Source organism: Perna viridis, chromosome 5 (genome assembly GCF_037379345.1).
Source record: "Perna viridis isolate PV_CMFRI_1.1 ecotype Kerala chromosome 5, ASM3737934v1, whole genome shotgun sequence".
NCBI classification, from domain to species: Eukaryota; Metazoa; Mollusca; class Bivalvia; order Mytilida; family Mytilidae; genus Perna; species Perna viridis.
The window spans coordinates 48,002,358-48,014,717 of NC_142449.1; the positions used below are offsets into that span (position 1 = coordinate 48,002,358).

Sequence of the window (12,360 nt, forward strand, 5' to 3'; positions counted from 1 at the left end):
ACAATGCAACCTCTAAGTCTATGCATAGGGACTTAATTCAAATTAAATAGAGGAACTGTATCGCTGCAATTGTCTTGTGACCTTTTTTGCTGACTATAGAAATGTATTTAGTTCTAATTCTATCAAATAGATCACAGGCCAGTATAAGCCTGTGAACTTATTGTTAAGGAGCAAGGTACACTCAAACTTAATGATTCACTTGATTGTGTCATCCAGTACTTTGAGTATTTGTCTCCATTTTTGTTTTTGTGATTGCCCAGCTAGTGTCAGGTAAACTTTTTGCTCAAAGGTTACCTATATCTTCTGGTCTAATCTCCCTTGTAGATGCATTTCTGTGATTTAAAACGGGTTAGTTCTTTCTATTTATCTACTCGAATAGCTTCCTTTTCACAGAAATTGAACTGATGGCCTCCTTATATTAATTCTTAAACAATCTTAAAGCAGCACAAATTTTAATTAAACAACTTTTGACAACATGTATAACAAAGTATTTCATGTACATACTTAAGGAAAGTAAAAAACACGGACACAATGCTTTGAAATGGTTTTCTCGTATAAAGGGGTTTACTTCAGTATTTGAGCTTGCATTGTATGTTAAGGCGAAATAAAATTATTAGGCACATGTTCGGGTTTCTTTGGCATACATAAGTCTCTGCATCGGTTTAAGTCTGAGCACAAATAGAGGGTAATACGATAGCGTATAACCTGTGGTATTGAGCATGCATGTCTTCCGGTTCAAGTAGTCTGTTCACCATTTGATATAAAGATTAAGATATACAAAATTCATTTTAATATACATTGGAACTATACGTACAGAAATGCCTGGCTTAACTGGTGTATATGTCATGAATGTTTGTGCCTTAATAAATGTTCTACGTTTTTTATCCTCTCTCTGGTAATAACAGTTTGGGTCAGAATCTATAAGATAAAGGACCAACCATTTGTAGAATTATTAAAGAATGAGAGTAATGGGTACTTCATTGGGCATTTCTTCCTTGGTGTTCTTGTGTTTTAGCCCTTTTAGTCTTTCTATCTCCGGTATAATCCCAACTCCACAAGTGAATTTGTGTTCTTTCTGTGTACCAGACCCTTGGTTGTTTGACTTTTTTTGTTCATGATTCGGTGTTTTGTTTAAATGCATTTCTGGTTCCTTTTTTGACCCGGAATCGCTTTTATCTAAGCCTAAATCTGGTATAAATCCTGCGTTTTCATAGGAATTGAATTTCAATGCCTTTTCTAAACCTGGGTTTTTTTTTCCAATCTTCCTCGAAGATATGTTATATTTAGCTTCCCAATTTTGAATAAGGTCTGCGTCTCGAATCTGTTCGTAGTTGTGCTCTTCGTCTGTTGTGTCGTCTGATTCGCTGTTTGATCGGTTCCAAGTTACGAGTTTTTGAGGACCTTTATTCGCCAATGCCGAGCTACTGATTAAATCTGTATAAATATTCTCAATTCTGTTCTTTAGAATGGGTCGAATCCTGACAGACGATCGCGGAAGTGTTGATGACTTTCGTGCAGCCTCTCTCTGAGAACCAGTTGTCCCTTCAGATATGTCTGGGTCGATGTTTTGTTGTGCTGAAACAGTTATTCTATCGAGAGTATGTCTCTTGTTTTTATTAGCAAGTATGCGGGTTCTGTCAAAATTTAACATTAGTCGTTTTGTTTCATTTTGTTTCACCGGCTCCTGGTCATCTTCATTCGGCATTGCTTCGTTTTCAGGGATCGTTTTGTAACACATGGGCAGACTTCCATATTTGAAGTTAGTAGGGATCTCTTCTTTTCCGACCTCTTTGTTGTTCGTTGCCTGGTTCTTGACATTTTCCAAAAGAGTCCATGGATAAATCATCTGGTTGTTTTTCAAGGCACCTGGGGATTTTATCTGGACTTCTGAATCAATACCATTGCATTCCCAGATCGTGTAATAGTCGGTCTCGGAATCAGACGAATTGCTTTCGTCATCACCAGTAAGCCACTTGCTCTCTGCATCAGTTGTTGACTCCCCAACGTGCATCCTTGGTAAAGTAATGCCACGTTCCTTCAGGTAATGGTGTTGGTTTTCCGACAGTTCATGCAAATGTCTTGAAGTCAGGTCAGTTCCGCGTAGACTACCAAACACTGGCAGTGGTTTCCGCTTAGGAGCAGCACGTTCTGGTTGCAGTGAGCTGAATCTGTTAGTAAAGGTCGGTCTCCCAGTAATCAAACCTGCTCTTTTTTGACGGAACGAAAAGTTATCCTGCTTTTGTGGTTTTGGTTGACCAAACGGCATCATAGAGGACATACAGCCACCAGGATATCCCGAAAGCTTAACATGGATGTGCAGGTCACGGTTGCAGCATGGTAATCCACATGTATGTCCCGGAGGACTGTGTGCAAATGGTACTGCATCTGAGAAGTAATAGTTGCTTTGGTGGAGTTTAGCTTCGAATTCTTTGGATTTTATCTGTTAATGATAAAAAATGATTAGATATGAGCAATTTTGTGACATGAAATAAGCGTTATTTATTTTATTTTCCTGGTGTTAATTCATTTCAAGAATTTACTAATCTTTTAAAAGATCGAAATATTTTCTCAAACTATCTTAATTCACAGTCAAAATTTCGACGTTAAACCATGCTGTTGACACTTTTTCAGACTGTGAATCACAAAACAGCCAAATAAAAGAATCATTTAAAGTACTGAACAAAATCTGTGATCAACATAAACCAAATTGAAATAAAATATGAAAACACACACATGCTTGTGCATAGAAAATAAAACTGACGAAGAATTAAACAAAATGCATGTACTCCAGTAGGAAATAAGCACATAACATTTTTTTTTCTGGAAACACCACAGCCTTGATATCTTAGAATGTATCAGTGGATATACTAGCCAATGAATGGCACCAGAGACACCATTAAGTGTCATGCCACGTGTATTCTCTATGTGAAGCAGATATGTTCGATTTGCCGTCCACCCGACTAAACTGTTTTCACTGGAAACCTAACTTCATTCCCATGTGTCTTTTAGGTCTTATGCTGGTTCACTGGCCATTCCTGTTCCGATTTCGTTTGATTGATTTACTTACTGTTTGGTAGGGTTGTCTTCTCTTTGACATTTTCCTCGTTTTATCAACCCAGTTCCTTCATTACTAGTTACCTGTCTTCCTATCGCGTATCAATATAAATAATATCTGTTCACATCAGTCTTATTTATCCTGTTTTTAAATGTTTTTTTTTTTTAAAGAAAAATATAAACTTCCTATTTTGATTATTTTTGGTATGTGTTTCATCCTTACTGAAGAAATACAGTACAGCTCTAACATATATCACCATTTCCACTCTACCACAGTTGACAATTTTTGTAATTCTTCCTTTCAGAGCTTTTTTGAAAGGTGTTTACTGTTGATGAATATGTTTTGGTGATTTCTATAAGTATGTACTATTTTTATGAAGATTATAAAATGGTGCTTTTGTTGTGTTTCAACATTCCTGTTCCTCTTTCTATTATCGAAGAAAGATAGTGCAGCTTTAGTGAGTACCACCATTTCCACTCTACCAGAGTGACCATTTTGTCTTTAAACAGTGATTTGAATGTCTCTAGACAGATTTTCATAATACCATTACCCACAAAATAGATCTAATTTCCAATACAAATCTTTATTTCAGAGTGTAGCACTGTGGATCTCGCATTACCAATCTTCCGTTACACAAGGGCTACCCATCTCTTATCCATTATTCCTCCTTCACTACTGAATGGAGAATTCAATGAAACTTTCACATAATCTTCATCACATATTCCCATTGTGCAGCTCCTATTTTAGATTTAGATCCATAATCAATGGGAGGTAAAAGGTGCATGTTATCAAATTGGGGAGTGTGGGTATCAAGTTAGTGAATATTGCTCATAGTTTTTTCTAGTTTTACCCTATCAGGTTAACATATAAGTCAGGAAATTAGAAAAAAAGGGGGTACACTGTATGACATTACATTCCTTTAAAGGCTTACGAAAATAATGTTCTTTTGTGTATAAATTTCCACCATAAAAAGAATTGCTGCATACCTAAAACCCCCAATAGTATCAAGTCTTTTTATTTAGTCCCCACCAGGAAGTTTTTTGAAATTGCACCGGTACATAAAACTATTTTTGTTGTGTTTGGGTACGAGAAACATTAAATAAAATGTACATGTATATATATTTTATTTCTTCTCAACAAATATTTTCGTATAAAAATTAATTATACACATATGCTAAACATTACAAATGAATATATAAAACAAGTAAATGTTTTGTTGATAAAATGATAACGTTTTGAAATATGAACTGTAAAAGTTAAAAATAAAAAGAACTTGAAAGTCAACAGTAAAAATTTTCAACAGACAAAGAATTAAATTGATAACTTTAAACATTTAAAACCTTAAAATATTTAAATTGATTTTTTAACAAACAACAATGTAATAATTTGTTCTAATTTTTCCAAAGATCTGAAATATAGAAATACCAAACTTGTATCAAAATTGTACATTTAATGAAATATAAAACCGAAGTATTTAATTAGTATTTAATTAGTATTAATTCCAAATTTTTTCTATCTCTTTAAAATTCCAAAAACTTGAATAATTGCCCTAATTTTTCATTCACAATATAAATTCATCATGACACTAATGCATTGTAAATGAAAAACTAAAGCAAGACATTTTTGCATGTTATCAGGTATTTCAACAAAACATGAAATTTTGATATCAGCTAATACTAGTATTCAATATTTCTAATTAATTTAACTATAGTCAGTACTCATTCAATAATCAGATACACAATACAACCAAATCATCTCCTCATCATTTTAAGCGACTGTCCATGTAGAAACCAGGTAGATCCTTTGATATGGGTGGTAGAGAGTAAATTTTATCCCACCAATATTTTTGTTCCTACAGAATGTTAACGAATTCTGATGTCATGATGAAAAAGGTTTTTTTAAATTGAAAGTGGATGAATCAGAATATATATTCTAAGTTCCTTGAAAAATTATCAACTAAGTTAACTAAATTATGAACATACCAAAGAGTTATTCCCCTCTGTTTTAAAGCTTCTAATAAATTCTTTGCAATTTCTTTCTTTATTGGCATTTCAGTAAATTACAAATCAACACTCATTTCTTAGAAAACACGAGTTTGTAATCTCTAATGGATGAAAATTTCTTTAAAACAAAATTTTGCATGTGTAACACATTGCCTGGGTCTTCAATGGACACCTTCTCAAACATAAAATTACTACAATAAATTAGTTGTAATAAATGAAAAGGAGAAAAACTTTTTTTTTACTTAAAAGCTAGTACCAATATGCACTGTAGCTGATATTTTTTTTGAATGCCAAAGCAAAATATACAATCGAGTGATCCACATGTTTAAATACAAGGTAGCAGGCGATAGCACTAATATTGAAGTAAATCAATCATGCCAAATTTGTATATCAACACTCAAAACCTATGTCGATAATTACTGAATTTAAATTAATACAAGAAAAGAATTTTCAACAATATTTCAAGTTTCTTTTAAATCCTTTAATAAAGGTTGAGTGTATTTTGATTCACCACCGATCCATACAGCATTTATCCACACACACTGCCAAACCAATTTAGTACTAGTTAAAATCAAAATTATTCCTGAGAGTTTAACATTCTATACACTCATTGTGTGTTTCATCTCTCATACAAGCTTTTTAAGCTCATGTACACTTATTCATAAGCAAGCATGCACATACATGAATTAAATTTTAATAATTAAACTATGAGACATTTAGGAAAATAATGTCATAAGACAGTTCAACAATAAGAAAAAAATAGGATTCAAAATAATATTTATGTGTGTTGGCTAAAAAAAAGAACACTGCAAACTGATTGTGAGCATTGTTTAGTCAATTTAGTTTGAAGTAATTTTCAGGTTTAGATAAGTGGAGACAGGTCACACTGAAACAATAATATTTATTCTAAATATATCAGCACCATAAAATCATCCAAACATCCAACACTCTCATACTTCATCTATAATCTCCATATACAAAGCACCAATACAATCCTTTGGATTCATTTTGTGCAGAACTATTATATGCAAATATGTGAGTCACATGATTCTGATAAATGCATGATGATATTCAAATGAGTTCACATGATGATAAAATGGTGTATTAGGCACATATTTTCCAAAGGAAAATGAATGCATATAGTTTTCTTTCTCTCCATGAACAGGTTTATATATTGCGTACAATTCAACATTTGTTCATTTGGAGATGACCATTCTATGGAAGAAACAGTCAATGTTTAAAATTGCACTAAAGGAAGCCTTGTAATCCATTGCACGACACTGCAGCATGAGTATCAACTCCATCATGCATTAGATTTGGATATTTTTGGCACCATTTCTTGTAGTCTTTTTGCCCTCCATTAGCATTTCATAAGTATGAAGTATCTAATGTTAATCTTGCCAGTGCAAACAACATGTAAGAGGCGCAATCAAAAACACAACAGATGAGAAAATGGCGCTTTAAATCCATAGAAAAGTTACGGAAATCAACATCCATGCCAAGAAAACGTGTAAAAGCTCACAATGTCAATGGTTTGGTCATGGATGGAAGACACTCCAAGAAGAAAAAATAACTGAAGTGTTGCAACAACATCAGTCAAGGGAGACAACTCTATACAACAACTTCATAAATAACCTTTTTCGGTTTTGGATGGTCTTGAGTATTATAACCACTTTCAGTCCCCATATCTCCAATCCTGTCGTCTGAAATATCTAAAAACTGTTTATCCTTTGTTGGTGATCTTGGTGAATTTGTAAATGAAAGATCTGAAAAATAAATATATATGCATTTATAGAAAGGTGTCTTCCACCTAAACCTTCATTTTCATCAAAACTTGATGATATTCAGTTTACAAAGACTCGTATGATTTTCAGTCATACCAAGCATTGCATGTGAGGCTAACGATATACATCTATTCAACTAGAATCAGGGAAGTGGATTCAATTGAAATAAATTGATTTAAAATTTAAACATGAAAACAAATTATTTGCAGCATCTGGATCCGGTATGCTTTATAATTTTTTCTACAATGGACAACCATTTATCTATCCTATCTTATCCCTTTCATCTATCGTACCTTTTTATCAATGACATAAAACATAAAAAGACGTATGATGCTGAGTTGTAGGCCTAACTCATATTAGCTTTTAACCACATATTTCAGTTTTTCACAGATCTGTTTAAGCTACTTAATGACAATGTTTTTTTTACCATATTTTATACAAACGAATCCTGAATTTTGTGATTATTAAACCTTGGTACTATGAAAAGATTTAAAATCCGTAACATGTAATTTGAAGTCAAAATGCATAAAAACTGATGGTGCAACAGACACCTGAAGTTTTGAAATTGACCATCTATATTTTCATTTTATATGGATTCTAAGCATATGGATTCACATATTAATGAAAAACCAAATTTATAACCCATAAAATGCAGTACTTTCACAGTAAAAGAAACATGACTGACATATTGTCACATTCGAATGATAAAGACATAAAAACTTAAGCACGGTAGTTAAGAGTCCACAGCACTAGATTTAGTAAGCTTACCTCCTTCTTTTTCATTAAAGTAGGATTTATCTGAAAGTTAACAAATTTGCAATATTAGTTGGGTTATTCTCACACAGTATAAGTCAACCTGAGCAAAACTAACACACAATAAAAAGGATCTTTCCAGGAAATGCTTACAAATAAAACGATTCCGTTCATTTTCCTTACATTTCTGTCAAATGTAGGACCAAAAAAAAAATATAAGAAAAAATAAATAAATAAAATTGTGAACGAATCCTGGAAAAAACCTAACTGTCATCAGGAGTGGATCCAGCTAGGTGCCAAGCTATCATTTGCTCATTTCTTCAAAGTTTTGCATAAAAATTAGGAAAATTTTCAAAAAAAGGGAGGGATTTTTATCCCCCACCTCCCAAACTTCCCCTGGATCCACCACTACTGTTAGACAATTAGTTCATAAAACCATGTTTTTCTATTTAAAGTTAATTTTTAAAAAGATTCAAAGATCCATGTTATTGCCAGGTGATGACAGATGTAAGGTGAAACTTGTTATTCTGTCCTATTTTCTGCACCTGTGTACAGTTAATAAAGCAGACAGTATGAATTCCCTATCCTTAGGAGGCTCTATGTGTGATATAATGTTTTTTTCTTTTTTTTTTTATATCAGACAAAATTTTAGGTATATCCTTTCTTAAATATGATTATTTTTCATGTTGAATCTTTGGTGTTATACACATGAGATGCAGTTTTGCATACTTTGTTCATCAGGCATATACAATATCAACTTAAGACAGAAACCAATGACAGCTGCTTAAAGCTATAATGTGATACTATGTACCAAAGGTGAAATATACACAACATTCAAACAGTGATGGTGATACAGGTACAAGAAAACAATACATTAACTAATTACCAAGAAAACATCAACTACAGAGATTAACAATAATCTAGGTCAATGATGAAGGATGATTCTAAATATGATATACCTGTACATGTACATGAAGAAGAAACCAAACCAAATAGTCTAAGAAACATGTAAATGTCTGTAACTGCTACAATAAGTCCTCTTACTGACAAAATGTGCTTGAACCATGCATCATAATCACCCCTCCCACTAATGCCCTTAAAATTTGAGAGATATTCACGTGCTTTACTTCAATAGTGTGCCACTGCAAATCAAACATCACACAGTGATAACCCTCTCCTAACTTGCCTTCATTAAGATTAACATAATCTACATTTTCATGTTCCTCGGGTATGTTTTCAAAGGTAGGAACTTGACCTAAAATACACATACTGACTTATGGAATAATTCCACTTTTCAAATTGGTTATGACTTAAAAGGCACACCTTTAAAACTTTATGCATTATTAACTAATGAAGAGGAACCAAAAAAATTAATAACAAACTAAAAAGAAGCAAGTCCTAAAAACATAAATGTAAACTTAAAAACGTTATAGCCCAACCGTAAAAACAGATGACCTTAGATAAAAGGAGCTGGTTCACATTTTAAAACAATTTTTACAAGTAAATCAGAATTCCCATGAACAATCAATAACTGAGTATTGTGACCTTAGTTATATATTGCAAGTGTGTGTATGAAACTTACTGGCATTTCGCCTATTCATTTCGTTTTCGTATTCTGGATCATAAGAGGTATCTAGGTCATGAGAGATGTTTCCATTGGGTCGAGAAAAATGTGGTAAGTATCCATTTCTTGACAGATCATCTGAAAACAGCACGATATTTATAGAACATCAGTTTTATCATGACTTGATGCCATATTCCTATTCAAAGGGGAATAACTCTAAATGCAAAAATTTGAATTACTTTGGTCTTTTCATTGAATTATACATGAAGTTGACAACTTAACTTCAAATGAAACAGAATGTTTGTGAATATGATAAAAAAAAATAAACAAAACAATGAAAGTGCCACAAACAAAAGAAAAAAACAACATAGTTCTGCATAATTTTTCTAAAAATGTTAAATGATAAAATAAAATATGATTGGATATATAAATGTGATGACTAATTTAAATGTGCTAAAATTGTGTTAATAAATATAAGAGTTCATGCTAATGTAAAACAACATACACAAAATTTCCTCTGTGTGGATTTTTAGTTGGATAGGGAAATGGGTTTATAAAATCTTCTCAGCGAGGTATTTTAAGTTGGATAGGGAAGGGGGTTTATAAAATCTTCTCAGAGAGGTATTTTAAGTTGGATAGGGAAGGGGGTTTATAAAATCTTCTCAGAGAGGTATTTTAAGTTGGATAGGGAAGGGGGTTTATAAAATCTTCTCAGAGAGGTATTTTAAGTTGGATAGGGAAGGGGGTATGCAAAATCCATACAACAGCATCAACAATGAAAGCTGTTCAATTCAACATCAAGGATCTATTCCAAGTGAAAAATGCATTGTTTCACAAATTATTATTTTGTGATCCAATGGTGTCTCTGATTAGACAAGCTTCAATGTCAGTCAATTTAGGCCTTTAAAAGTTCCAAAGGTTCAAATTTAAATTATTGGCAAAATTTTTATGATGCAAAAAATTACACATAGAGTTGCCCTCAAATACAAAACAAATATTTAAAAAAATACAGAATGTCAATTTTCAACTGTATGTTGTCATTAAATTGTAATTTGTTCCTCTTTCACATGGGTAAATACAAGAAAACTTGTCAAACCAGTCAAGCAAGCAAACTTTGTTGAAACTGAACAGACCTGGGGTAAAGTTACTAGTCTAAATGACACATTGAATAAGAAAAAAAAAACCATCCAAAATTAAGTAGCCCACACAGCAAGTTCTGTTTGACTTTGGATTTGCACATCAAGAAATTTTGCCATAGGCCAGTAAGAAATTTCTTATTTCTACCCCATATCTCATGTTTATGTGGTACACATTATGTTTCTCCATTATGAATCATCATATGACCACATGAACACTACCCCCCCACCCCAACCTCTAAGTATGTGCATACAGAAGGTTAGAAATGTGATTTTAGTCAGGGTTATGGAGATAAAGCTTCTAACACTACTCACTATCATGAGCATAAGACGGATTAATATATGCAACACCAGCATGCTGTCCATGAGTTTGTACTAAATCTAATCCTTGTATACCTGTGTTTTCTAACCGTGGTGGTTTCGTTGGAGGTGCATGCCCGTTGGCCGAAAGGTTTGTTGACCTGAAAATGAAATGGGTCCATTTGTAATGACAAAGACAATAAATGACATAGCCAGTAGAAGTGATAAGGGCTGTAGAATTTGATAAGGCTAATTATCAGCAGCAGTATTCAAATTACTTCAGCCATTTTAACTTCTACTGAAAGCGATTTCGCATGTAGGTCCATCAAGATGTAGAGGCTCTGTAATTCATATTGCTTCAACAAAACAAATCTATCCAGGAAGGTTCAAAGGAAGCAGATCATACCACAAGTGGACGAATTGCATCAAAAATGAACATAATGAGCAGCTACTAGACCTGCTGTCGCTGTTTGTGACACGGGGTAAAAAAAAAAAAGTTAAGTAACTTGATTTTCACATCTCAAAATTTTTTTTTTAAAGTCAAAGAAAAGCAGAATACAGGCATAAAAGAAAATTTAAATCTTTTAACAATTTTGAATTTGCAAAAACACTTTGAACTGAGTGAATAATAAGAACTATTTTGGTGATATATATAATTTGTTAGTTACAAGACTGTTAGCATGCTACATCAAAATGGACCATACATGTGCATCATCAATGAGTAAGGTCACGACAAGGTCATGACTTCCTGACATTTATAACAAGTACTAGACATCAGAAAGAGCTACCATGCACACACTTTATATGGGGCTTATTTCTGATGTCACATCTGTAGAAACAATATGTATATGTATATAAACCTATGCAAGAAAATACTTGAAATTAAAAACTATACATTCGACTACAAACTACAAAATAAGCATATGAAGGTTAAGTGCAGGATTTTTGTTGAGTACCTGTAGTCAGGCAAGTATTGAAAAGCCACAGTTTGGAATTTGTCATCACTTGCAAACCTCACAGAATGTCGCCTACAAAATAGCAGTTGGTCTTCCTATACAGTTTGTAAAGTTCAGAGATACAAGTCTCTTGAAATCTAGGTGGAGGCCAAGACAAAGGCCATTCTTATTTATATGGTCATTAGAAGAAAACATCTGCTTCTACAATATCTGATGCTTATTAGTTAGCAAAGCTATTAACCTTATAACTGTGGCTTTCAAAAAAAAAGTTTTAAGATTTGATGTGTTTTGAACGTAAGCAGCCATGAATAGCTTGTTCTGATTCAATTTATTGTTTTTCTGTGTAAGTTATAAGTGTTTCAAGTGAGATTTGAATAATGATGATAATCTTTTACACACAATTCCTGAATATTCTTTACAAAAAAAAACTTACGTTGGTGGCGGTATTTGTTTGGCTGTAATAGAAGAGAAAGAACAATTAAAACAAACGAATACAATGCATCATCAACTTCCTTTCAACAAACACTAAACAGTTTTACCAGAAATCTATTAATTTCTTTAGTGCCAGATCAGTTCTTTGTTCTGTGGATGATGTACTAAAACTTATACCCTTTCCTTTTCCTAAAAGGTCAACTGTTAAGGTCATGTGACATAACTTCAGCAGAATATACAGTGATATATGACTTACTAAATTATGTTTGGAGAGAAGATTTTGTATGATAATGGTAAATGGTTAACACTCGTTTAATGTTTGAAACTAAAATAAAGTGAATTAAAAGCATGATTGGTTAAAACAAGTACTTTGAAAA

General features: G+C 32.8%; 2 protein-coding genes across 22 annotated transcripts in view; both read right to left on the reverse strand.

Moving 5' to 3' along the window:
- Nucleotides 1–486: 486 nt before the first annotated feature.
- On the reverse strand, nucleotides 487–3,147 carry LOC148618025 (uncharacterized). Its single transcript, XM_088585825.1, has 2 exons — nucleotides 3,068–3,147; nucleotides 487–2,440 (listed from the first exon to the last, which is right to left on the reverse strand). Exons 1-2 carry the CDS (start codon nucleotides 3,095–3,097, stop codon nucleotides 953–955), a joined length of 1,518 nt encoding a protein of 505 aa, XP_088441951.1. The 5' UTR covers nucleotides 3,098–3,147; the 3' UTR covers nucleotides 487–952.
- Nucleotides 3,148–4,162: 1,015 nt separating this feature from the next.
- The window catches only part of LOC148618026 (hemicentin-1-like), a 125,407-nt gene continuing 117,209 nt past the window's right edge, over nucleotides 4,163–12,360 (reverse strand). For 7 of the 21 annotated variants that reach the window (XM_088585828.1, XM_088585831.1, XM_088585830.1 and 4 more), the window contains 7 exons: nucleotides 11,985–12,006; nucleotides 11,552–11,623; nucleotides 10,611–10,756; nucleotides 9,178–9,297; nucleotides 8,782–8,850; nucleotides 7,611–7,640; nucleotides 4,163–6,824 (listed from right to left, as the gene is read on the reverse strand). In XM_088585828.1, the coding sequence (XP_088441954.1) occupies nucleotides 6,670–6,824; nucleotides 7,611–7,640; nucleotides 8,782–8,850; nucleotides 9,178–9,297; nucleotides 10,611–10,756; nucleotides 11,552–11,623; nucleotides 11,985–12,006 (614 nt within the window). In that variant the 3' untranslated portion in view covers nucleotides 4,163–6,669. The remainder of the gene's footprint in view (nucleotides 6,825–7,610; nucleotides 7,641–8,781; nucleotides 8,851–9,177; nucleotides 9,298–10,610; nucleotides 10,757–11,551; nucleotides 11,624–11,984; nucleotides 12,007–12,360) is intronic. The other 14 variants (XM_088585841.1, XM_088585838.1, XM_088585840.1 and 11 more) reach the window with 11 other exon arrangements.